This window comes from Vulpes lagopus, chromosome 7, assembly GCF_018345385.1.
Source record: "Vulpes lagopus strain Blue_001 chromosome 7, ASM1834538v1, whole genome shotgun sequence".
NCBI lineage: Eukaryota > Metazoa > Chordata > Mammalia > Carnivora > Canidae > Vulpes > Vulpes lagopus.
In genome coordinates, this window is record NC_054830.1 from 129,680,183 (window position 1) to 129,706,749 (window position 26,567).

A 26,567-nucleotide genomic window follows, 5' to 3' on the forward strand; every position below is an offset into this window, starting at 1 on the left:
ACCTCTCCACCCCCCACCCCACCCCACCCCCGCTGTTGTCACTCTTTCTCTGGTGCTGTCAAATACAATCTTGAAAAAAAAAAAAAAAACCTCTGAGAAGCTGAATTTACAAACGGACTGTGACTAGACCACATATGATAACCCTTATAGCAACCAACCTCCAATCCCCGAAGCCAAACTACAACCTCTAGAGCAGACAGGACTTGGTCAGTAACTGCCAATTTCCCTATATTCTGCACTCTTTATCTCAGGACCAACCAGAGAAACCCAGTTATGCACCACACACCAACAGAAAAGACATCCTTCTAGTTAGCCAGCACCCCCTTGATTAGAGGCAGGTAGCCTCTAATCAGAGCACACCCGAAGCCTTCTCTTGTTTTCACTGAAGGCTTTCCCCACTCCTCTTGAGGTCTCTGCCAAGGGCACGTGATGACAGCTGCCTCCTTTTCTATATAGCAAGCTCTAGATATATGATCCCTGCTCTCACTTCGGTGGTCTGTTTATTTCCCCCGTGTTTGACTTATTGTGGCTGAAAGCAAGAGGCATCTAAAAAGAATGTTTTATGCTTAATGAAAATAGAATAAACATTTCATGGGTCACCTAGGTGGCTCAGTCGGTGATGCGTGTCTCTTGATTTCCGCCCAGGTCATGATCTCCGGGGTTCTGAGATCCATCGCAGAGTCTGCTTGAGATTCTTCCTCTCCTGCTCCCTCTGCCTACCGTTCCCCCTGTATGCATGCTCTCTAAAATCTTTTTTTTTTTTTTTTAAGATTTATTTTTATTTATTTATGATAGTCACAGAGAGAGAGGCAGAGACACAGGCAGAGGGAGAAGCAGGCTCCATGCACCGGGAGCCGGACGTGGGATTCGATCCCGGGTCTCCAGGATCGTGCCCTGGGCCAAAGACAGGCGCTAAACCGCTGCGCCACCCAGGGATCCCATGCTCTCTAAAATCTTAAAATTTTTTCATACTGGTATGGGTTCAGTTTTGAAAAAGATATAGAAAAAAAACATAAAAATACTGAGTAATCTTGGAACGCCTGGGTGTCCAGGCAGTTGAGTGTCTGCCTTTGGCTCAGGTCATGATCCTGGGATCAAGTCCCGCATTGGGCTCCTCACAGGGAGCCTGCTTCTCCCTCTGCCTGTGTCTCTGTCTCTCTCTGTGTCTTTCATGAATAAATACAATCTTCAAAAAAATTTGAGTAATCTTAAATATTATGAAAAATGGTTTTCCTTTTGTTTTCCTCCTTTCTTCAAAAATATGTAATCTCCAAAAATTCATATATTTTTCTTGGGAATTACAAAATTGACTTGGTTTGGTATATCACTTGGTAAGCAGTTTTAAAATATATAATTGTGTTTACTTACAGAAGAAAAATATTTTTAAAGCTTTATTCATACTATCCATTCTTTTGTCATATGAAAGGCTAGATTACTGTATCATATTCTTGTTTAATTTTTCGGCACACTGTCACATTTAGACTTCTATGTGATATAGAAAACATTTATCGCTTTATTTACATCTAATTGATTACACTCAATTTAAGACTTTAAACTGCCAACTTTATGGGGTTTTTACATAGATGTTAATTTCATTATGGCCAAAAATGCAGTCTTTTGGATATGAACCCTTTGAAATTACTTTATGGCAAAGCATGTGGTCAGTTTGTATAAATCCTAGAAAGGAAATTACATTGGTTAATGACATTTTTTTTGTTGTTAAGCAAACAGTTATTCAGTTTCCTTGATGTTGTTTCGCCACATTTATTGAGATGTGAACCAGCAGTTGTGAACAGGGTAAAAATCACAGAGACTGTCATTTAAAACACCAGCCATAAAACCTATAAATAGAAAGTAGATTAGTGGTTCCTTGGAGCTGCAGGTGGGAACGGGGATTGGCTGCACGTGGGTGGGAGGGTCTTTCTCAGGGGATGGAAGTACTCTAAAATTGCATGGTGGGGACAGCTGCACAACTCTATAAATTTACTCAAAATCATTGAAATATAGCTCAAAACAAGTGAATTTTATGGCATATAAATTATACCTCAATAAGCTATTAAAAGAAAAAACAAACACAGGGCGTGCCTGCGTGGCTCTGTTAAGCATAGGACTCTTGATCTCAACTGGGGTCTTGATCTCAAGGTCGTAAGTTCAAGCCCGATGTTGGGCTCCATGCTGGGTAGGGAGCCTACTTACAAAAAGAGGGAAAAAAGCCCAGCCCCAGGACTTATCCTTATCCATGTGGCAGGGATGGGAAGGAAGGCGAATGCCAGACATCAAGGATCAGCTCTTGTCCCAAAGCTAGAGAGTGCTCATGGCTCAGTCTGCTACCTGCGGCCCCACGTCAACTTGCCCCAAGCGCATGCTGCAGCCCAAGCCCAACCACACCCCTGCACCCACGGGGCACAGGCTGCTTGCACCTGTGGAGCTTGGGACTGCCCCCATCAGCAAAGGTCAGTTCAGGCCCTACCGGGTCTGCATCAGCACCTTCTGTGTCCTCATTCTTCCTGAGGGCCCCGAAGCCCTACCCCTGTGGGGGTCTGAGTGCCCAGAACGTCTGGAACATGGCCTGGGGGCCCATCTGCCTGGGAAGAAGCCAGAAGCCCAAGCCGTAGCTGAGGCCCCATTAAGGCTCTGCACGCAGTATGGTATCGAGTTCTTTCAGGGGTTTATTAAGGCATTGAGCACAGTGTGATCTTCAGCCAACTAAAATGAATACAAGGAAATAGATCAGGACCTGAGGGATGTGCTTTTAAGGTTAATGGTGAGGCTGATGAGCTGAAAGAGCATTTCGAGTAACGTCTCTGTGGCACCTGCCCTGGTGCACTAGACACTTCCTGCCTGTGTCTCTTGGCCAGGGGCTTGGGCTCAGGGGCTTCCAGAAAGCACCTTGAAGTTCCCACCACCTTGATGCTCAACAGGCACGAGACTCGCTGCCTGGTGCCAAATGGCAGGAATGCTCCCCACCGACCCCCACCCCCACCTGGAGTACTCAGCTGCAGCCCTCCTCTCCCCCAGGAGTACTCAGCTGCAGGGTACCCCCCCATCTTCTTAGAAGTGGAAGGAGCAGGGTAGCCTGGTTACAGAATGGGGCACGGAGGCACTGGGCAAGCAGGCCAGGACGGACGGCCTCTTGACACTGCATGGGACCAAGGTGGGTCCCATGAAGCAGGGCATGAGGGGACCCAGCTGTGGCCATTCAGCCTTTTTTCCATTCACAACTGACTGCATCTGGGGAGAGCAAGAGGGGTGCGTCCTTAAGGAGAAAAGAGAACACGAAGGGGGAGGGGGAAGCAGAGAGATAGGCCAGGTCCCTGTCAGCCTGAAACTCCAGACTGTTCGAGGTCGCTGGAGGTGCTGAACTGTCTCTCCACCTTCTTCTGCTCCTTGATCTTGAGTCCGATGTCCACCCTCTTCTCAAAGAAGTTCACCAGGACGGACTCCGTCAGGATGGAGGCCAGGATCTGCTCAAAGGAGATGCACCAGTCTGTGTCTACAGCGCCGCCACAGCGGGCGGTGGCTGGGGGACCGCGGGCCTCCCCGCCCACCAGCACCGTGTCGTCAGCCAGGTCCTCGCATGGCAGGGAGCCAGTGCTGACCACTGAGTAGGAGGACATCGACATGTCGTCTTTGGTTTCGTCGTCCGACAGAAGCTGGGAGGGGGAGCCCCGGCCCTCACCGCTGCCCCCTTCGCCCACCACCTGGCTCTCCTGTGGAGCTTTCCCGAGGTGGGTGTCTCCCCCGGCTTTGGCCTGGGGATCCCCTGCGGCTGGGGGCTGAAGCTCCGGGGCTGGGTCCTGTGGGGGCTCAGTGGCCACGGGCTCGTCCTCCTCGGGCACGCCATCCCTGGGCTTCCTGCCTGGCTGCGCCGAAAACTTCTTGCCCACCTCACCGATGCGGAGCAGCAGGCTTGCCACTGTGGCGATGGCATGGTACAAGTCCTGCTCCATGGGGTCCTCGCTGAACATATTGTAAAGTGTCTTGCACAGCTCAATGAACTGTTCCTTTTCAGATGAAACACAGAAAAAAGGTCAGGGAGATGGGAGAAGATGGGTCAGCCTGACCTCAGATCAGCCAGACTGCCCGTGCTCTGTAGTGTTGTTAGCTGTCTGTACACCTGTGCCTTGTTACACCCATGTCACAGACTGGGACGCTGAGACACAGAGTGGGAAGCTGACTTAACCGATATCACACAGCCTCAGAAGAGCTTTCTTTTCCAACTGCCTTTACTTTGAGCATAGTCTCCCCCCTGCCCCTAAGTCCACTCTGCTAGCAGAGCCACACTGATTTCTGCCATGACTTTCCAAACCCGGTCGGTGGCTACTGAAGGACTTCTTCAGTGTGTTTTGGAATCACTTTGAGTTTCGTACATCTTTGATCAGAATAGATGGTGAGGACAAAGCAAGCACGGCCTAGGTCAGCTGTGGGGGGTGAGGGGGGGTCTGATGCCTGCCTGTGCCCGGCCCTGGGGAGGAACAGGAGTGCTGTGAGGCTGTCTTGTAAGAGGGGTCATGTGAGTCTCTACTGCTATTCTAGTGGATGGATCGCAATTAAATGTGAACAAGTCATCACCAGGAGTTGGCTCCAAAGCAAGTGGACTCCTGTCCCTCTGGAATCATCCCTGACTCTGACTAGCAGGTGTTGGAGGCAGGCAGGAGAATTTCCACCCTATCAGGGGTTCTGGGAGAGACGGTGGGGAGCTTTTGGGTCCGGGGAACCCAGCCTTGGAAATGTCTGTTCAAGGGGGGCTCTGAATGGGCCTACCTGGTTCATTTTGGGAAGATCCTTAATGGTCTCCTTCTGAACCTCTTTCTCTTTGGCCCACATGCGAAGGTAGTGCCGATAGTCAGGAGGGCTGGTCCCCTTCTCCTCTGTGAGTTGGGAGAAAAAAGATCTGTCAAGTCAGAGACAGAGCTGGGGCCAGGAGCAGGCAGTGAGTGGGTTTGGGGGCTGTCTGGCATGGGGTTACTGGGGCCCGCTTACAAAACACCCCAGTATCTGGGGAGGTGGTGATGGGAAGAGCACCCAGATGTCTCCCGAGTTATTACACTAAAGTAGGTTTGAAAGGACATGGAGGTTGATGAGAGGGTGGCAGGAGAGGGGCAGGCTGGGCTCCTAGAGGGAGGTGGGGGTGGGTTGGTATTCACAGCTAGGAGAGTCAGGTCTGGGGCTGAGAGGGGCTTCCTCTGGCAGCAGAGGCCGTTTGCCATTTCCCTGGGAGGGAGGCCTGCACAGACGCCATCAACCCGGGATCTGCGTCAGCACTGGCCACACTGGCCTGCCTGTACCTCCTCTCTTTTCTTGGACGTCCTCATTTCTGCTTCCCTCTTGCTCTTCCTGCTGCAGTGCTTCTGGACAACCGGAAAGGGGAAAGTACACAGAGAACATTCTTGTGTTACAACCACAAACCACGGAGGCCTGTGAGCAGATGGGTCTGTTCTCCCGTAGAAGCCCTGCGCTGATGCTTTGCACCTGGTTACAGGGACCCAAAGTGCCACCAAACCCTCCTGCCTCTCTGCCAAAGGATTACAAGCCTCGGCCCGCGGTGTTGAAGTGAATAACACATGCACGGTAGGGAGAAAAAGCCTGAGGACTAATTTCTGTAGTTTCTGTTAGAAAGGGTCAAACTGAAGGCAGTCCTGATGATCACTTCGACCCACACCTGACTGCCGCACTGATGAAGAATTTTATCGGGATCCCTGGGTGGCGCAGTGGTTTGGCGCCTGCCTTTGGCCCAGGGCGTGATCCTGGAGACCCGGGATCGAATCCCACGTCGGGCTCCCGGTGCATGGAGCCTGCTTCTCCCTCTGCCTGTGTCTCTGCCTCTCTCTCTATCTCTCTGTGACTATCATAAATAAATAAAAATTAAAAAAAATTAAAAAAAAAAAAAAAGAATTTTATGGACTTGAATTCTGTGCCAGGTCCTGGGTTTCTTATAGCTGCACACTTGCTGGAGTTGGCCTGCACCGTGTGTCCTCTGGGGACAACGAACATGGGGACCCAGCAGGCTGCCCAGCTTTCCCAGACCTTGAGCCGGTAGGGCCACTGGGGGACCTCTAGTGGTGGTAGCACCCTGGGCTGTGCAGTGGTGGGGAAGGGCCCACCTCTCTGGGCTCAGGCTCTCTGCTGCAGAGGGGAGACTCGCCATCTGGGGCTACGTGGGGTCCAGGCACAGGGCTCTCCCCCACTAGTCCCTGGCCTTAATGGGAAGCCACTGGGAAGAGCCTCAAGTGTCCCTGATTTTCCCAGATTCTGAGTGTAAGAGAAGCATCTGCTTCTTCAGTTTGTGCACCTGAAATCAAGGCCCTCAAGCTTCCTATAAAGTTCCAATCCAGCCTTTTGACATGGCCAGCAGAACGGCCTTGCGGATCTTGATATGTTTTCTCTCTTGGGTGTATGTTGTCCTTGGTGTGTGTTATCTGCCACAAGAACTTACAGGCTGGGGGTTTGGTCAGTTTTGTAAGGACTTTATATACCACCAGCTCCGCTACCAGACCCAGGCCCAGAATGCCCCATCACCCTGCACCGGATGTCCCCAATGGGCTTTACACGTGGCCCAAGAATGTCTTCAAAAAGGCATGACAGATGTATTTTCCTGTAATGGAAGAGCCATGCCGACCACGAGAACACTTTACAGGGAAAGCACCCACCTCCACCTCCACCAGAACCATTTGACACTGTTGTCATGATGGCGTCTGGACTTTTTCCCATGAGTGTGACGTGGAATACTGACACTCCTGTGCGATGCCCACTGTGCCATGTGTCTGCATTTACTACCTGCTCCCCGCTGACAAGCATAGAAACCGCTTCTCTCCTCCCTGGTAAGCTGCGGCTTGCTCTTGGGTCCTCCTCAGGACTCATTCACACAGGAGGCATCCCTGGGACCAAGTGTGTCCAGACCCCCTGACCATGCAGGGGGTTGTTAGGTAGATGCAGCCAAGCATGAAGCAGGTGCCCCTGCCCCCCAAGGACTGACCTTGAGCCTCCCAGGGCAGGAAAAGGTCCAGATCTGAGGCCAGAGGAGATGCTGGGAGAGCACAGGAAGAGCGCAGGAGAGAGGGAGGGAGAGGCCAAGGTCCAGGAAGGAGGCAGAGACAAGAGAAACAGGAGTGAGAACACCCCCGGAGGCCCTTCCACAGAGAGGCAGTAGCCGTCCCCGACACAGCACACTCCCCAAGCCCACAGCACGACTGCACAGCTGCAGGGCCCCAGGCCACGGCCCCCCAGGACAGCAGTGCTCACCTTCAGAGGAGCTGTCCTTGGTGAAGTAATGGGTTGCTTCCAGGGCCGACTCGGCCTCCTCCGGGCTCAGGGCTATGCTCAGAAAGAAAGGTGAGTGAGGGCAGGAGAACACAATGGGACTCGCCAGAGCATACCTCCCGAGTCCTGGCTCCCTGCGTGGCCTGCCTCACCACTACTATCAGGGCCCATGGTGCGGTGTGGGATCACAGGGGTAATGACGACCACTGACCCTGGGTATTGTTCCTTCCCTGACTTTTACATTGTGCTTACAAATGTCATACATACCCCATCAAGAAGCCCGGTCAGTGCAGTTGGGGGTCCAGGGAGTGGCCTGCTTTCTTCCTGCCCTGATGGTGTGGGGCACAGCATCCTTTAGGGACGAGGTCCCCCAGGACACATGCAGGGACCAGCCACACACAGGGACTTACTCTTCTCACTTTATGCATCTTGTGCCTATTCTACACCTTTGGTACATTTTTTGTGATTAGGTCGTCCCCAAGATTTCGGATCCATGTGGTTCTGGGTGGGGGGCTTATTCTCCCCAGTGCAAGTGGGGGGGGGCGGTTTGTGCTGACAGGGGTTGAATAGATGGCACTTGGGGGAGGTGCAGAGTGTGAAGCAGGGCAGGTGTGAGGCCTGGGTGAAGCAGGGCAGACAGATGTGGCTGGGAGTTGGTGAAGGAGCCCCATGTGTCCTCACCTGTAGAAGTGCAGCCCAGTGGGGTCTGCCCAACCCAGGCCCTGCCCTGAGCAGAGCTGGAGGTGGTTGGTACCCACCTTCCCTAGAGGCATCCCTGAGGCCACTGTTCTTTGTTGAATTACGGGGAAAAATGAGCTACAGGTAAGAACACCTACATCAAGGCCTGGGTATTCCGGCTCTGGCTGCACAGAACCACCTCGGGGAGCTTTAAAACTGCATTCCAGGCCAGTCAAGTGCCAGCCTCTGGGGCGCGCACAGCACCAGTGGTCAAAAAACCATTCCACCCACTTGGAGGCAGCCGCTGACCTGGGGCAGTTCGAGAATAGCAGCAGGGACCCAGGGCAGCTCCACCCCTGAGCAGAGCACCCAGGGGTAGAATTCTCACCTAAGTCTCAGTTTCTCCCTATGAAAAGGAGATCACGTCATCTTAGAGAACTCTCCGTGTGGCTACCCTGGCTGGGCAGGGTGAGCTGGGCCCACATGGCAGAAACCCACAGACCAAGGGATCCAGCCTGTCTGAAGATCAGCTGCCAGTCACCCTTCACCCACCACCCTGCAGCCTCTCAGTGTCTCCAGGAGGTACAGGTACAGTGTAGAGAAGCCAGGGGAGAATGGGCCCTGCTCATGACTGCACAAAAGGGCTACCCAGGCCATTTGGAGGGCCTCGGGGGTTCCCCCAAGCTGACCTCCGGGGATAAACAGGAGCTGCCCTGTGCTCCACCTGGGTCCCCACCCTCAGCCAGGCTTAGTCCTCTGAAACATGCCTCTTAGGTTATGTCCCTGCCCAAGGGCTCTGGCCTCCTCCCCCTAGGCTGCCTGAGGCCCACCCAGCACCTCATGGAGGCCTGCGCCTTGGGGCGCTGCAGCCCTAGCTCTGAATGCGAGAGGCCCGTGCCAGTGAGTGGGAGACGAGGCTCTCACCTGGGGGCAGGTGCAACTTGTAGAGTGCCTTGAGCTTCTCTGTCAGGTCCCCATGGTACATCCCACCTGTAGTGGAAGGCAATCCACACTGGAGCCCATCCCCTTCCAATGGGTTCTGGTGTGTTCCTCCTCATAGCCTCTCTCCTGGAGAGGTCCCTGGAGTGAGCCCCAGGCCTCCCACCCACCCCTGAGCTCTCTGCCCTTCTCAGTGTCGGCAGACCCACCCTGAGCAGCCCCGACCTGAGGAGGGGGAGGTGGAGGGGAGGACCCCACAGGATCCCCATGTGTTCCCAGTGGGAAAGCTGCCCTTTCCCTATTAAGGCTCCTGCTGCAGTGGGAAGGCTGATTGGGCTGGCATGCGGAGGCTACTCACTCATCCCAGTCACAAACTCCTTGAAGTTGATCAGAGAGTCCTTGTTTTCGTCCAGGAGCCGGAACATGCGTCCTGCCAACACTGGCGTGTGGGTGCCACAGGCCCAGGGTGTCAGGCTGGCAAAGAGTTCCCGGAACTGGCCTGCATCAATGCGATACTGCTCCAGGTAGGGCAGGCTGGGGTCCCGACGCACGGCTGTGGGGCGGCCACTCCCCCAGTATTGACTTGCCAGGTGCTTGGCCTGCTGGGGGCACAGCCCAGTGAGACAGCCAGGCCTCCCAGTCCCCATGGCGTTAGGACAGCCAGGCTGGTTAGTGTGTCCCTCCTCCTCCTTGGAGTCCTAGAATCCCGGGGTGGGGAGCACTGGGCCAGATTCAGCATGTCATAGAACCTCCCACACTGGTACCATCAGCCTCTGATGTTTACAGACACGGGAGCTGAGACACAGCCCTAGGGTTGCTGGCTGCTGTTGGTGAGAGGCCCTGACTGCACTGTTCTGACCACAGGGCTCAGGTCTGGGTGCCAAACCAGAGGCAGACAGGAACCGACAACAAGAACAGAAAAGGCAGCGTGGACTTTACTGTTTCGGCCTGCTTGTCACCTGTTTCCCCCTTCTTCTAACATCTGAAATTTTTTGGAGAGCCCTTCCTGTCCCACCCTCAGGCTATGGGGTGGGTGCAGGGCCTAGATTTGGCTCAACAATAAACACCCCCCTGTTCCCATAGCATCTGAGTTAGTCCAACAATTAACCCTGGACTTTTTGTTAAAACCACTTGGAAAGGATCCCTGGGTGGCTCAGCGGTTTAGCGCCTGCCTTTGGCCCAGGGCACGATCCTGGGGTCCCGGGATCGAGTCCCACGTTGGGCTTCAGCCTCGGAGCCTGTTTCTCTCTCTGCCTGTGTTTCTGCCTCTCTCTCTCTATGTCTATCATGAATAAATAAAATCTTTAAAAAAAAAAAAAACCACTTGGAAAGAAAAGGCTCTTTCCACTGAGAGAACAGGACAACCCTGGAACTGCTGATGACAGTCCTGCCATTCTGGTAGGAAGAGAAGTCCAGAAGACATCTGAGGTAGGAAGCTTGGCAGCATGTTTAAGCACCTGGATCTAGCCAAGGCTGAAGCTGTGAATTCCTAAACTATCTAGTAACATGAGCCAAGGAATTCCCTCTTGTGTAATCTAACTTGATTGGATTTTCTGCCACTTAAGAAAATGTCTAAGGCAGCCTAAGCTGCCTGAAGGATTAAATTCTACCATGTGAGGTTGGTGGTACCTGCATCTGAGGATGCTTTTAAATCAACTTCTCCTCTGGCAGCAGGTTGCTGCACCGAGGACTCACGTAGGGGACGAGGATAGGGTACTGGGCCTGCCCTTGCTCTTGGCTATCACCTTAAACACCATGTAAAGGTCCTCCAGTTCTTCAATTGAGAAACCGATGTCCCCAGGTATAGCTCGGACCTAGAAGGAGAGAGAAAAACCACATGTATGGATGGATTCTTGAGTTCTAGGTCTTTAAGAGAGTCCCCATGTGGACAAAGGCTAACACAGACCAGCTGACCAAGCACATGGTGACAGTCCATTCAGGAAAGGACGTGTGGACCTCCCTGCTTACCCACCCTGCTACACAGTCCACACTGCCTGGGTTCCTTCCTGGTCAGGGCTCAGGGGGCCTTCCTGCCCTGAGCCCCAGCCAGGGACCTGGGGTGAGGGGCAATCATTTAGTGACTGACTGCTGTCTTGCTCCTTGGAAGGCATCCTAGAACTTCCCAGTAAATTCTCTCTCCGGAGTTGGGGAGGACAAAGGCTTGTGGTAGAGGCACAGTGGGCTGGGTGGGTGGAGGGTGGCTGAGTGTTGCCACCGAGGGGCAGAGGCAAAGCCAGGCTGGTGGGCTCAGCCCAAGGCAGAGTGACGTGTGGCCGTCAGGTCCTGGGGTGTCAGAGAAGCTTTGCAGTGACCAGCCCAAGAGCAGAAAACAGTGAATGGGCCTCGCCCACTTACTCAAAATCACACCTTCACTCCCAGACTCCAGTGCTGCACAAGGCAGCACTAGGGGGCGCTCTTCAGGCCACCCAGGTCACCCTCCCCCTCCCAAACCCCAACCCCACCGCCAGCCAACCTGCGGCCACCGGAGGCCAGCCCCATCCATACCACGCTCCTCTTGGCTGTGTCCTCCAAGGACTGGATCACTTTCAGCCTCTGTTTAAACCGCATCTGTTCGATGTCTTCGGCCCTCAGGCTGCTGAATTTCTACAGGCCAGAGGTAATTCAGTGAGGAAGGCAGAACCACGGAGCAGAGAACTGCCCCCTCCCACCCCAGCCAAAGCCACCCACACCCACACACCCAGATGGGGCAGGCTGGCCAGACAGCCCCACAGGGTGCTGACCTCATACGACACCTTCAGGAGGTCGAAAATGTCCACTTCTGCTGGAGGGTCATCTCCACTAGTCAGCAGGGCATGGAGATGTGGGATAGGAGGAGAAACACTCTGTTTGTTGACCACATTATCCAGATATCTGGAAGGATTAAAGCAACCCCACTATCAATAGGGATGTCCTAATAATGATGTGGAGGGACCTAATCTGCCTAGACCCCCAGTCAATAAATGAGTGTGCCGACGACAGAGCATCCTCCAGGAGGGCAGGAGATGAGGCCTGGACTCTGCAGGGGCAGAGGACAGAGGTGTGCCCCAGACAGTGCCCTGGCAAATCAGGGATCCCCCTGGAGGTAGCAGAGAGGCCTTGCCCCTCATGAGGCCTGAGCATGAATTCTAGGAAGCCAGGGTGTCCTCTGGGGGTTCCCTGACCCTACCATATCAGGAGAGAAAGGTCTGTCCCAGTTGGAGGGATAACATGGTCCTGGGCAGGCTCAGAGGACAGGTGGCAGTACCTATGGCAGTCCTGGCTAGGAGTCTTCCAGGCTGGGGTAATACCCACACATGGCCAGCAGGACTGTACAGGGCTCAGAGCCTGGGCCTGTGTGACGCCAGGGCAGGGTGGGGGTCTTGTATGTAAGGGGCTTGAAGGCCAGGCTGGGGGACTTGGCTCCTTTGCCCAGAGAACCACTAGTGCCATGGGGAGTCACAGGGTCAGATTCTGATCAGAATAAGCTCTATGGGATGCTGCTGGCAGGAACAGGGAAAGCTGTGATGAAGCAGCAAGGGGCCCAGGGTGGAAGGGTACTGTGGACCTACACCAAGGCAATGGGGGTGGTGGGAGGAGGCTGCATCCCAGAGTCTGCGAGGATGGGATGTGGAGACTGAGGGCGGAGGTGGCAGCCAGGATGACAGGGAGGTATCAGCTCATCCAGCTGTCAGAGCAAGCCCAGCACAGGCCCCTTTACCTAGGTGATGGTGAGGGGGAGTGATGTTGCTGAGCTGGGGACGGCACAGTCGGAACTGCTCTGAGAGAAGAGTAGATACTCAGCACTTGCTAGAGGCTGGAGGCTGTGCTGCTCCAGCCACCTTTTGCCCCCTGGGTGCTCTAGTCCAGCATGCTCTGGCCCATCACCCATTTAGTCTGCTCCCAGAGCTATCACTACCTGGGGCCATTTTGTCTCCCCGCAGAAAGGAGGTTCTCTCCTGTCTCCCTGGACTGTGCTTGCTGGGAGGAGTGCCCAGGGCTGGTGAGGGGCTGAGCTCTGCCACCCGTGGGTGGTGCTGGTCAGTAATCTGGCTCGCTCACCTGCCCAAGACGGTCATGGCCTCACCCTCGTCGCTGCAGCCCAGCAGCTGCTCTGTGTTGGCATCCAGGATGGCCAGAGCCACCTGCAGGATCACCTTGATGCCCTCATAGAAGAAGCAGTCAACAATGACCACAGAGCTCTCAAAAGGCATGACGCTGAGGAAGAGGGTCAGGAACCAGGAGAGAGAGATGCTGGAGATCACTCCCAGGTCCTGCATTTTCTCGGAGAGCTGGGGTAGGAAGTCTCTCGTGAGCTCCTCAAAGATGCCTTGGTCCACGAGGGCCCCTAGGGAGAGGACAAAGGAGTGTGAAGGGTCAGCACATGCTGCTGGCTCAGGTCCTGGGTGCAGTGCAAGGAAGCCCACCTGATGATCCCTTGCCAGCTCCGCTTACATGGAAGGCTGGGGTAGGGGGGTGTGTGGTGGAGAAAATAAGAAACAAAAACGCTACAGCTTCCAAAACTACTAGGTGAAAAGAAGAGCTGATTTCACTGTGCTTGGATTTGCTTTTGGGGAAATCCAAATTTCTCCCTTCTAGAAGTGTCGAAAGTAAACAGGAACCTTGGTGGCTGTTGTTTGTCCTGGCCTGAAGCTTGTGAACAGATGTGATTATGAAAGGAGCCTAAGAGGGGAGATGCCCAAAACCAAATGGTAGGGGTAGGGCATCTTTGAATAGCCGACTTAATTATAGGTCATTAAATACATTGGCCAGTGCATTTCCACTTAACACCGACTCTACTGGCTGTGCTTCACAGTAGATAAGGCTGGGTAGTAGGGACACAGGGATGTATGAGCTGCTTGGGCTGTGAGGCTGGAAATCTCCAGAGTCAGATAGATGAGAATGTAGGCCCCAGGCTGGCTTCTAAAGGCCACTGAATGTGTAGCATCTTCTGTCACTGCCAGCACCCCCTAACAGGCTGCGTAAAGTCTGAGCAAGGTCGCTGGGGGGATCTGTGTTTGGTTCTCCATGTTCTAGCTGTGTGGTGATTTTTCGGCTTCCTTATCAACCTGTGGAATGGGAACCATGACTGTCTTTGGCCTGCTTCACATCCGTAAGGCCCCGGAGAGCTCAGAGTGTGTGCTGTGTGTAGAGCCCAACACAGGGAGGCCCGCCACCCCCAGGGGGAGCCGTGGGGCCTCAGGCACTCACCTACCACCCTGGTATTGTAATAGTCAGGCAGCATGCGTTCACAGAGGGCCACCAGCAGCCAGAATGCCTCCTCCTCATTGCCATAGAGCAGAAGCACGGAGGTGACAATGTTCATGGCCTGTGGGCACAGAGACAGCAAGGGGAGGCTCCCTAACCTACCCCCAAGGGCTCACTCCACAAGCAAGTCCAACAACGACAAAATATCCCACCCAATTCCAGACAATTTGCCAAAAGGCCATTTGTAGGAAATCAGTTTGACAAAACCCATCATCAGATCCCTCAGATCCAGCCAGTGGGGCACTTGGAAAGCTGAGGAGGAGATGAGCATGGGGCTCTTCTTCAGAGTGGTTTCTGGTGTGGGGGCTGAGATGCAGGACCAGGCGGATGTGTAAGTGAGTCCTGCGTGACAGCCAATAGCAAGGCTCATAAGTAAAAGAGCTTTGGGGCACCTGGGTGGCTCAGTGGTTGAGTGTCTGCCTTCTGCTTAGGGAGTGATCCTGGGGTCCTGGGATTGAGTCCCACTTCGGGCTCCCGGCAGCGAGCCTGCTTCTCCCTCTGCCTGTGTCTCTGCCTCTCTCTCTGTGTCTCTCATGAATAAACAAAAAAAGGCTTTGAAGGTGGAAATGCTCTTAAGACTTCTCTAAAGCCAGCACACTAACTTTCCCTGCACTGATAACTCGTCATGCAGAACAGTGGCTGTACAGAGGGTGGCCTTGAAGGGGGTGGCCTGCTGCTCTGAAATCCAGATGCAGTCTCAGGCAAGTAGAAAGCCATCTGTCTGGGCCGGGGGTGGGGGTGGGGAATGTCACTGGATGTAAAACCTAATGCTACTGGAAATGCAAATTGAAAGCATGATAAAGAGGCCCCTCTCGCCATTAGGTTAGCTATCATCCAAAGACAAGAAAACAAGGTGGTGAGGATATGGAGGAAGTGGAACCCCTGCGCATGCATTGCTTGTGGGAATGTACAATGGTGCTGTGCCTGTGGAAAGCAATATGGCAATTTCAAAAAAAAAAAAATTAAAGGTTGAATTGCTATATGATCCAGCAATTTCAGTCCTGGGTACGGACTCGAAAAAGAAATGCAAGTAGAGACAGGAACAGATGCTAGCGTGCTCATGGCAGCGCTATTCACAAGAGCCAGAAGGCAGAAGCCGTGCAGGCGCCCCGCTGAAGGCGAACAGGTGCACAAGGTATGGTTTGTACACAGAATGGAATATGCTTTAGCCTTAAGGAGAGAAATCCTGACATGTGCTATGATGGGAATGAGCCCTGAGGCCCTTGGACTAATGAATAAGCCAGTCACAGAGACAAATACTGGGGGACTTGAGGTTCTCAGAGCAGGTAAGTTGAGAGAGATGGAAAGTAGAACTGGGAGTAGCAGGGGAGTTGTTTAATGGGGACAGAATTTCCGTTTTGTGAGATGAAGAGAGTTCTGGAGGTGGACCGTGGGGATGGCTGCACGACCATTCATGTCATGCCATACCCTAGCGTGCTATGGTTATTTTACCAGACGCACTAGGCAATCAAAGGCTCCAGGCCCCAGTTCAGGAGGCAGTACAGGCCAAGGGCAAAGTGAGTGGTGGATATCATTTCTCGTTACACCTCTCTGTGGTCAGGCTTTGCCGGGGGGAATGGGGCACCATCACTCAGGCCTCTGTTGAATGAGCTGCTAGTGGCAGATGCGGTCTCCAGGCTCGGCTAATCCTCTTTACCTGACAGTAGCCGATGGTGGGGTTTCGGAAGGCATAGGCAGTCAGCACCCGCCGGAGGGCAGCAATCCCGAGCTCATTCTGGAAGGCGGGGTGCTCGGGCATAGAGCGGTGGAGATCTCGCTCTATCTCCTCCGTGGCCAGGCTGTACTTCCCTGTGGACTTCTCTACCAGGTTGGCGTAGTAGCCGGGGTGGGTCACCATCTCATTCCAGGCCCCTGTGGAGACACAGCTGGCAGCTGTCTTTCCTCCTCCCCTCCTTTTGGGACTTTGGGGACAGTGAAGGGGCAGGCTGGAGATGTCAGAGAAGTGGGACCCTCAGGTCTAGGAGGAGGTGTGAGGCAAAGGTTCCTTGGTGACTGCTCCTGGAAGGGGTCGCCCACCAAAGTTTGAAGGGCTTCCTTGTGAAACTGTCCACATGGCCAAGGGCATGCATGTTGTCAGAGCCTGTCCCGAGGAAAGGATACCTTGGGGTCCCCTTCTTTCTACCCATTGCAACTGGGAAGGTACCATCTGGGTGACAGAGCCCCGCCCTTGAGGTCTGCACCCCAGGACAGTGGCCCACCCTAGCATGGGCCCCTCACAGCTGAAGGCCCCATTCTGGCCTTGTAAAGGGCTGGCAGCTCCAGGCCAGCCTGGGGTCAGTGGAGTTCTCACACAGAGGCCCTGGGGTGCTGGGCCAAAGCCCGGGCAACTCACCAGAGAAGAGAAGCCACAGCTCCCCGCGGAGGCTCTCGGGGATGCCTTTCAGCACCAGCTCCCGTGTTTTGGCTGTGCGGTACATGCACACACCACGTCCATACTCAAAGAAGTGAATGTTCCACGACTCTTCTTTCATCTTCTCCTTGGCCTGGGAGAGAAGCAAGCAGGGTCTGGGAATGTGTGCCGGGGCCCACCTCCATCTACACTGCATGTTTACAGGGGCTGAGGCTGGGCGGAGCAGGGCACCACCCCCAGGGCATCAGAGAAACGAGCACCCGAGCAGAGGCCAGGAGCCTGGGGTGACTGGTCCTGCCGAGCAGATCATGCAGGATGCCCCTGTCCTTGGACACTGCCCTTTGCAGGCCTGAAGACCTGAGGTGGTGTGTGGGCAGGGAGCCACAGCTGGCCCTGGCCTCCTCCCAGGCCTAGGTGTGCTGATGGGGTCCGTGCTCTGGGCTTACCCCCCTGGCCCCCAGGTCCTCCATGGGTGAGTTCCCCTGGAAGAGTTTAAGCAGACCCTGGGAGGCGGTTGGTGCCTCCTGTATGCTGGAGCTTTGGCGGCTGCCGAGGGGTGTGGTGGGGCTGGCAAGCTGATCTGACGTCTCTGGAGGTGCCGGGGAGGGCTGAAAAATACGACACAGAAGGGAATGTACCCAGTGAGCGAACCGGCATGGAGGTATCTGGTCTGGCCCAGTCCCCCTACTTCCTCTCTGGCCGGCTGGCCACTTAACACGTTCTTCCCTTCACCAACCCGCTCAGACTGGCTGGTCTCTTGGGGATGGGACCAGAGGCCCATGCTGCCAGGTCCTCCCTCAGTGATGTCAGGGCCAGGAGACCCTGGGTCCGCCTGGTGGTGCCAACAGCTCCCCAGTCACAGGAGGCTGTGGCTCAGGTAGGGACTCTCAGGAAAGAGCAGCAGGCCCCGCAGAGCCCAAGTGCAGAGCCCCAGAGTGGAGCAGAGGCAGGCAACACTGGAGCCTGATAGCCTGGCCTGGCCTGGCCTGGCCTGGCCTGATGGCCTGCCCTGGCCTTTCCAGATGGACAGAATCCTAACTGAGGTAATCTGTGTCCTGCGGGAGCCCTGATGACTGCCGGGCCTGGGAAGGAGCCCTCTCCTGTCCTCTCTCCCCCAGGCAACCTGACCACTGTGCCCTCAAGGGCCCTTCAAGGAAGGAGCTCCCAGACGGCTGGCTGTTGCCCCCGAAAGCTCCCCAAGTTTCTGTCTTCCTCTGGTCCACATGTCTGGTATGTGGTGCACCCTGTCGTGGCCTCATGACCTCTTGGCTCTGGACACTCATGTCAGTTCAACGCTGGATGCTCCTTGACAGTGTGGTGTGGCCTCCAGCCAGAAGTGAGTGTGTGAGGAGGGGTCCCCGCCTATAGACCAGCCCTGCCATGGGCTACCTCCCCTGCCCCAGGGTAGCAGTCTAGGCACCTGCTTTCCCACCACACGGATGGCCAAAAGCCAAGAGAAATGGGTCCCAGAATGGTTCTGGGAACCTGCCGGGGTAGGGGGACAATATGGGGCTGGCAGAAGGGAAGGGAGGAATCGGAGACGAGGGTCTGCAGGGCAGCCCTGGCTTTCAGGGCTCTTCCCCTGGTTTTCTGAAACCCCTCCCCCTAGCAAACCCATCTCTTCAGGGGAGCACTGGCAGGGTGGCTGTGGACATTCAGACACAGTGTGGGTGACACCTGACATTTGCCCCCTGCTTTTCGCCTGTCTCTGTGACCTGACTTCCAGGTGACCTTACCCTGTCCTCTGGCCCAAAGTTGGCAGGGCCCCCATTCTGTCTGTTCCCCCCTCAGCTCCCTCCTCGAGTACCCACCGGCAGGAACAGCACTGCTCTCAGGTGGACGCCAGTCACTGGCTCCCCAGAATCCACTTCCCCTTCTGCCAGCACTCCCTATTTTTCTGTGGGGGCACATTTCTCTCTGCTCTTGGCCTCACACTCTAGGAGCTCCACTGAGAACCAGAATGACAGCCCTGGTCTGATTAGCTTTTCCTACCCCTGGGGTTAGGGAGGGGTTGGATGTACTATGTCACCCAGTTGCCACCAAGGAAATGCAGGGGTGACTCTGCAGGGAATGCTGGAATGAGCCAAGGAGGATGCAGAGGCTTCCACCAGCACCCCGGTACCACACACCCCTTGGGACAGCGCCCCTTCGGCAAGAAGCCCAGTCTGGTGGGGATGATGGGAGGCCGACTGCGTGGACTTCTTGGCCTATGGGCCAGTAAGCTATGCTATGCCTGTTGCTCCAGTCTGGGTCCTGTCATCTCTGATCCTGTGCCCTCCCTGCCCTAGGCCCTGGTCCCATCCTCCAAGAGGCAGGGGCAGGGGCACTGGATGGCTTCCTGCAGGACCTCACCTTCTCTGCGTTCCTGGTAAGAGAACGCTTTTCTTGGCTGTGGTGATAGTTTCACAGGGAATACATGTTACACCCTCCAAACTGTATTCTTTGAATATATATGGCACACTGCATATGTCAATCTCACCCCAGAGATGCGGTTTTTAATAAAATGGGGAAAAAGAAAGAAAAAAAGGAAGAGAGCTCTGCTAGGTCCCATCCACCATCCATCATCCCTCTGCCCCTGGGGGGTGTTTCAGAAGTGGATTTTGGGTCCACTATGATAAATTTTCATGACAAACTGCTCAATCCACGGGTACAACCCCAGCCCAGACCGATATACAGATTCTGCTTCCTGCCTGAGGATCCCCAAAAGGGACCAGGACACAAATGGACTTGTGAGCACAAATGGCTTGTGAGGCCAGACAGCACCTCAGAGAATCAAACTGTCAGTGCTGGAGATGGATATGGACTCTAGGATGTGGCCTGGGTAACATGCATCTGAGACAGTGAGCTCATGGGCCACCTTGCCTAGGGGTCCTGCACTTCCCAGGGCCAGTTCCTTCGGTTCTTGCAGGAACCTCCCATTCTTTCATGTCAAACCTCCCAAACCACCTGCCCACCTCACTTCCTGCTGAAGAGGACCTCTGGCCTCCTGTTTGAGCGAGCCAGGGAAACAAGCTGAGGCCCATCACAGCCACAACAATTGGCCAGGTTCCCTGTATTTGTGGCCTCTCAGGACAGGCCCAATCCCTCCATTCTGGTCCCCAATCTCACCCTTCCACCTCCAGGACCTTCCTTGGGCCACTGCCCACTCCACTGACTGGATCAGGATCAAGCCACGCCATTCCTATAAGCCTACCTCTTGTTGCCACTGGGCAGCGCTCACACGTCTTGCTCCCTGAGCTACACATCCACCCTGGACCCATGTGCTTTAGAGAATATGTGCTCAACTTCAACTGAAAAGTGAGCCCTGTTCTTCTCGGTTGACCTTTATACAAAATTCTCAATGTATCCTTTTCTCCTCAAGTTTTTTCCTCAGTCTGTCGGGAAGTGTTCTAATATCTAGTTCTATGTTCTAGATATAGTCTCGAACCTAATATCTAGTACTGTGGATTCCCTCCCCTGGGCAATACTGAAATTAGGGAGTAAGCCTTCTCTCCCTCTGCCTGTTTTTCCTGCCAACATACAGAGATACACTTTCACTCTCGGTTAAGGAGGCAATTGGTGAGCTTATTCTGCTTTTTATGTCTTCTCTTTTTGTTTTGTGTGGCTTTTTAAAAAGATATTATTTATTTATTCATTCATTCATTCATTCATTCATTTATTTATGACACAGAGAGAGGCAGAGACTTAGGCAGAGGGCGAAGCAGGCTCCATGCAAGGAGCCTGATGTGGGACTTGATTCCAGAACCCTGAGATCATGACCTGAGCCGAAGGCAGATGCTTAACAGAGTACCTCAGAGAGTCTGAAACTTTTGTGTATTGTTTTTTCTAAACCTTTACTGAGTCCTATCAACTCTCTTTTCTGTTGCCTGGTCACTTTGTTTCTGAGTTTTGTTTTTAAGATTATTTATTTATTAATTTGAGAGAAAGAGTGAGTGAGTGAGAGAGAGCACAAACCAGGGTAAGAGGCAGAAGAAGGAAAGGCAGACTCCCCACTGAGCAGGGAGCCCAATGTGGGGCTCGATCCCAGGACCTTGAGATCATGACCTGAGCTGAAGGCAGATGCTCAACTGACTGAGCCACCCAGGCGCCAGTTTGTTTTTTCTAAAAAATTTTATTTATATAATTCTTTAGTAGTTCCTATAATTTCTCTAATGTTTTTAGATCATTTTGAAATATTAGGGTACAGTTCTCATCTGCTTTGGGGGATACTGTTCTGATGTGTGGAAGGTCACTTGGTTTGCGTTTTTCCCCAATGATACCTTTGTATAGGGTGTGATCATAATCTTGCGTTGCTCATGTTTGAACGATGTGAATTCTTCTGTACTTTAGGAGGATGATGTACGTGTTGGGGAGATGTGGGTCAGGGGAGCTTTCTGCACTGAACATTTGTGGGTTCTGTCTTCTGCTGTATCTCTCTGTATAGTTCCCTCCCCTCAGGACTTACTGATTTGTCTCCTCTAGCGTCTGAAGCTTCTGTCTTGTTTACCACACCCACCCCAGGCCCCGTCGGGGTTCCTGCCCTGTTCAGTCCTAGGTCTTATTTTCCTCAGGGAGGGAGGGCTCTTTCCTTTGGGGTTGTAGTGGGTGTTTTAGATCCTCAGGGGAGTGGGCCGCCCTAGATCATCTGATCTTCCTTCACCTATTCATGGATTCCTGTGGTTATGTTGTGTTGCCTCAACACAACATAAGTGGAGCCTGAGAAATCTCCCCAAGTCACTGGTTGTACCTCAACATCACTTGCTGAGGCCTTTGTTCAGTGGGCAGTCTCTCTCGGGGGTCTGCTCCACACCCTGCTCAGACTTTGGCTCCTTCTAAATAAATAAGTTAATTAATTTAAAAAATCTTTAAAAAAAAAAAAAACAAAACTCAAAAACCATGTTGGGTGAACAGTGAACATTTAGAAGGGGCCCGGGGTCTGTGCTTACTCTGGCCTGGCAGGCCCTGTCATTTGTGGTGTTGGTGCCCTCATAAGGGCAGCTCAGAATTCTTGCTTATATTCCTTTTCATGCAATCCAACCTCACTTTCTCCTGAAATCCAGATCAAGCCCAACTTCCTCTAAGAAACCTTTTTAAATGTCTCCAATGAATAGATCCTGTCTGGTTCCTTCCCATCCATCCCTTACCTACTTAATAACTTACTGAGCATCAATTGTGGGGGTGGAAAATAGAAAGGCCTCTGTGGGCCAGACCAGGCAGGGCTCTGGGGAGCTGGAGGGCATGTGCCACCACCAGGCTCCAAGGTCACCCAATGAGAATGTGGGCCCTGTAATGCCAGGGCTGCTGCTTTTTCCAGAGAAGCCAGATACTGGATTTTTATATGGACTCTTCTAATCATGGAGTGTTTTCACAAACTCAGATTCTTGTCATACCAGGAAGTGATCAAATATGGCCAGGGTTGTGTCAAAAGGACTCAAGTGCCTACCTCAATAGGCTCCCTCTAGACAGGATGGATGAAGGTAATGACTGCCATGGACTGAAACATATCAAGCTGCCAAAATCTGTAAATTCATAATTATACTACGAAATAAACATAACAAATGACTCGATCACATCTGGAGAAATCCAGCTCATTGTTTTAACAACGGTGAATAGAAGCAGGGATAAAAGATTTCCTCTGCCTTTCCTATGTGAACTGTTCCTCAGGTAGCTGAGTAGACAATGGACGGTTTTTTTTGTTTTGTTTTGTTTTTAAGATTTAATTTATTTATTCATGAGAGACACAGAGAGAGAGAGAAGCAGAGACACAGGCAGAGGTAGAAGCAGGCTCCATACAGGGAGCCCGACGTGGGACTCGATCCCGGGTCTCCAGGATCAGGCCCTGGGCTGAAGGTGGTGCTAAACCGCTGAGCCACCCGGGCTGCCCAGGGGGGTTTCTTTCTAGGGATGTATCCCAGCTCACAAAGACGATGAAGCGGGGGTTTCTTTCTAGGGATGTATCCTGTCTCACAAACAGAAGGAATGACAGCAGTAGAGTGCCACCGCCTTGCAATCCCTGATGAATTACCGGATCTACACAGGGACCAGTAACAACACACGACAAGATGACTGGGTGTTGATATGGCTCCTGGTGTTAACCTAGCTCCTCAATCCTGCCTCCAGGTAGACCTGTCCCCTAAACATACAAACAACTGAACCTGACTCTGACCTGGGTCTCCCTCTTCACCGACCAGCTTACAGGAGACAGGGGACAGAGGAACAGAGTAAAAGCTTCCAGAGGGATGCTATAAGGCTACCAGCCTGTGAGATACTCTACAGCACAAATGACCCAGTTCCTTCAGCAAAATACTGCAAGAAGAGAGATGGAGCAGACATTTACAGATAAAAAGGAATTTAGGAGATATCAATGTGTACTTCAGTGTCAACATGCAAATGGTAAAACGTATGTCTGCATTTGGGGAGATGTGAATCCAAGTACAGTTGACCATTGAGCAACACAGGTTCTGAGTGTGCAGGCTCACTACACATGACTCTTTAGGATAAATACAGTAAATATATTTCCCTTTTCTCATGATATTCTTAATGACATTTTCTCTTATGTTATTGTAAGAATGTGGTATATGGTACATGTAACATATATACATTAATCAACTGTTTGCTTATCAATAAGGCTTCCAGCCCACAGGAGGCTATTAGTAGTTAAGTTTTGGAGGAGTCAAAAGTTCTACAAGGATTTTTGACTATGTGCAGTGTCAGCACCCTAACCCTTGCATTGTTCAAAGGTCAACTATATTTGATATTAAGGAATTACTGTCAATTTTGTTGGTGTAATGATGATACTGAAGTTAAGTCACTAAAAAGGAAATCTTCCCCTCCTCCATACACACACAAAAAAACCCCAAAAACAAAACTTTAAAAAAAGAGGAAGTTTTTCCCTGTAAAAATCCCTGGAAGATTAAAGATCGACCAGAGAAATACCAGTAAGTAAACCCAAGCTGGACAGACCAGATGAGGCTGTCTGGTCCAGCTAGAGAAAGTTTCTTATGTGGAATGGGGCTCGAGGCAGGTGTGTCATACTGGGCAGGTGTGGTGGGGTGCAGAAGGGCCTGTGAGCTCAGGCAGCACATGTGTGGCTGGGACACCCAAGTCAGGCTATGTGAGGCTCTCGTCCTGCACCCTGGGGGGGACCTCCCACCTGAGGCCCACAGCAGGCACCCTGAGGTCAGGCTCCTGCGTCAAGGCTGAGAGTTGCCTGGGCTTTTCTCCTGGCCCTGACTGCTGCCACCACCCCACTGCTCTCTCACCTCTGGGGCCAGGTCCGCAGTGCTGGCTTTCCTTCCCCCTCCGTGGCCACCTGGCTGCTTGGATGGCATTTTCTGGAGGAAGTCAGAGATCCTCTGCACTAAGAAATCACGGTCCTTCAGGTTGGCGAACAGGAAAGTCATTTTGCTCTTGGTGCTGATGGACAGAGGGCTGGGCAGGACACTGGAGCTGTCAGCTTTCTCAACAATGGTCACCTGGGAAGATAAATGAAGCACTGGGCGTCAGCATCTGGTGATGGAAAGCTGACTGGTTCTGTGCCTGGGAGGGCCCAGTGAACTCACATGGCTCTCCCCTGGCCGGGGGGAAGGTGCTGGGCCCTGCTGTGCTCCTGTGTTGACCTACTGTGTGTTGCTGTGGAGCTCTGAGCATGTTATGTGCCCGTGTGAGCCTCGTTTCGCCCTGCTGACGGGGCAGTGAGCACGACCACCATGAGGATGAAGAATGCCAGTACTCCTCCAGCTGCTGCATTTGGCTGCCTTGAGATGATCAGTTACTCTACCATCTAAAGCATGGTGATCAGCCCTGCCGCACGCTGTCCTAAGCACTGGCTCCCACAGCACTTGCCAACAAGGTGCCTGCTGGGCCCGGCTTTGACCCGAGGTGTGTGGACAGTGGCATCGGTGTGGTTGGTGCAGAATGGGCTCTCAAGGGACATCTCTTACAGAGCCTGCGGCCCTGAGCAGGAGGGACAGTCAGCAGTGACCACAGCGGGAGCTAGGAGGCCACCAGGCTGTTTATTCTGATGGCACTTCCAGGGAGGCCAGCTACTGGAGCTGAGACCTGGTATGGTCAGGCCAGAGCTGAGGCAGGGGTCAGGGCAGGGTTCCCAGCAAGCACCCTGAGGAGGGGATGGGATTGGCCTGACACACGAGGAAAGGGTAGAGAAGCTGGGGCAAGTATATATGTGTTATGGGGTGTGTGTGTGTGTGTGTGTGTGTATGCAAGCTCACACATGGCTGGTATGTGTATGCATGTGTATGCATGTCTCTATGTGCATAGATGCACGCGAGCATGTGTGTGGTATGTGTATGTGGATGAGTGTACATGTGTTTGCAGATGCATGTTAGCGTGTGTGTGGTGTGTGCACAGACATGTGAGAGTGTGTGGTGTGTGTATATGTATATGTGGATTAGTGTATATGTGTATGTGTGCAGATGCACATGAGCATGTGTGTGCATACTTGTGTGTACACACCTGCATGTACATGAGTTAAGATCTAAGAAGGGGAGAGCGGTTCCCTGAAGGTCCCATAGGTCACAGCAGGCAGTTGGAGCTTCTTCTCATCCCCAATGGTGGAGGAGTCCTGGTGGGGCACTGACTACACTGATGGGCATTCTGAGGTCCACTGGCTGCCGTGGGGGGAGGGGCCTATAGGGCTTAGGTGTAGGTGGCACTTTTTGCAGTGTGGTAGCGCCGTGGAGAGAAAGAGCCGTGCTACAGTTGGAACGTGGGAACAAGGCCAGGTCAGGATCAAGGCCAGCTCCTGCTTTTCAGCAGAGCAGACAGACAGAAGGAATGCTGCTTCCTGAGGTGGCAATAAGAAGAGCGCGTTTGGGGAAGTAAAGTCAAGAGCCCGCTGGAGGTGGGCATGCAGCTTGCTCTGTGGGGGATGCCCTATGAAGGCCCCTGGCAGGCACACTAAGGATAGTTGGTGCCAGGTCAGCACCTCTGTCCTGACCAGCTGCCGAGTCAGTCCCATGCCTGGAGCCCGAGACAGTCCTGCTCCCCACCTCAGCCAGAGCTGTCTGCCATCAGAAACGTCAGGATCGTCAGGAGAAAGAGCTGAGGCCTACGGAGACCTCTGCACCCTCCCCCAGGCCTCGGGCCCAGGACAAACTCAGAATCCAGCATGAACAGGGGTTACCTGAGCCCTCAGCCTGGAGCTTCTGGAGCTGTGGCTCTTTTGAGTCCTTTGCCTCTGACTTCCCTTGGGGAAACGAGGCAGCACACAGAAGCCCCCTCACAGCTGTAGCTACAATTGGATGATTTTGTGAATGCAGGGAGGTCTCGCTACTCTAGGTTGTTAATATAAATCAAGATACTGTGATTTAGGTTCTAACTTAAGAACCTCACTTTGCTTCACAGAGTCAAACAGCCAGTCTGCCCTGCTATGCCACTAGGAAAAGTAGGCCCGGGGGCCTGCTCTGACCCTGGTGGTGGGGGCAGTGGCGGGGGTGGGGTGGGGTGTTGGTTAGTGCTTTCCATCTCTCACACTGGCCACACCCTTCACTGCAGGATAGGACAAATGGCCTTGCTTCCATCAGGCTCACTGTGGAAGCCTAAAAAACCTGAGAAAAAAATACCTTTGACAGGTGAGAGCTGTCCCCATCCCTGACAGGTGAGAGCTGACCCCCACCTATGATGGGTGAGAGCTAACCCCCCCCCCACCTGTGACAGGTAAGGGCTGTCCCCATCCCTGACAGGTGAGAGTGGACTTCCAGAGGCCCTGCTGGAGCCTGAATCACAGCCAAGGCAAGGGTCAGGAAAAGAACAGTGAAGTGGCCTCTGAGAGTGACATAGTGGGGCTGGTCAGGGGTCAAAGTCCTCCAAGCCAAGTTGAAGCACAGAACTTTGCTAAAGTCCACCTGAAGGGCCAGGAAGCCAGGACTCAGGGACACTCCCCTACAGGAGGCCTCTGGGATCTGACTGGAGAGGCAGACAAATTTCATGACATGACCTCATATCCCAGTGTAAGCTGTCCTGGCATGTCCAACCCCACCCTGTCCTCCCATCAGGTGAGGTGACCCCTGAGGAAGCATCCAGCTGGTCCCATGCTTGGAGGGGCCTGGCACAAGGCAGGTGGTCAGAGAAGCTG

General features: G+C 53.3%; 1 protein-coding gene across 4 annotated transcripts in view; it reads right to left on the reverse strand.

Annotated features, from left to right (window-relative positions):
• Positions 1 to 1,748: 1,748 nt before the first annotated feature.
• The window catches only part of TBC1D9B (TBC1 domain family member 9B), a 39,732-nt gene continuing 14,913 nt past the window's right edge, over positions 1,749 to 26,567 (reverse strand). The window contains exons 7-22 of one of the 4 annotated variants that reach the window (XM_041762177.1): positions 23,734 to 23,946; positions 16,939 to 17,100; positions 16,475 to 16,625; positions 15,779 to 15,993; positions 14,065 to 14,182; positions 12,916 to 13,201; positions 11,619 to 11,748; positions 11,383 to 11,481; positions 10,623 to 10,691; positions 9,236 to 9,476; positions 8,863 to 8,928; positions 7,243 to 7,314; positions 6,977 to 7,027; positions 5,289 to 5,348; positions 4,765 to 4,871; positions 1,749 to 4,004 (exon numbers count right to left, since the gene is read on the reverse strand). In XM_041762177.1, coding sequence (XP_041618111.1) covers positions 3,318 to 4,004; positions 4,765 to 4,871; positions 5,289 to 5,348; positions 6,977 to 7,027; positions 7,243 to 7,314; positions 8,863 to 8,928; positions 9,236 to 9,476; positions 10,623 to 10,691; positions 11,383 to 11,481; positions 11,619 to 11,748; positions 12,916 to 13,201; positions 14,065 to 14,182; positions 15,779 to 15,993; positions 16,475 to 16,625; positions 16,939 to 17,100; positions 23,734 to 23,946 — 2,727 coding nt within the window. In that variant the 3' untranslated portion in view covers positions 1,749 to 3,317. Of the gene's footprint in view, positions 4,005 to 4,764; positions 4,872 to 5,288; positions 5,352 to 6,976; positions 7,028 to 7,242; positions 7,315 to 8,862; positions 8,929 to 9,235; positions 9,477 to 10,622; positions 10,692 to 11,382; positions 11,482 to 11,618; positions 11,749 to 12,915; positions 13,202 to 14,064; positions 14,183 to 15,778; positions 15,994 to 16,474; positions 16,626 to 16,938; positions 17,101 to 23,733; positions 23,947 to 26,567 lie in introns of all 4 variants that reach the window. The other 3 variants (XM_041762176.1, XM_041762180.1, XM_041762178.1) reach the window with 3 other exon arrangements.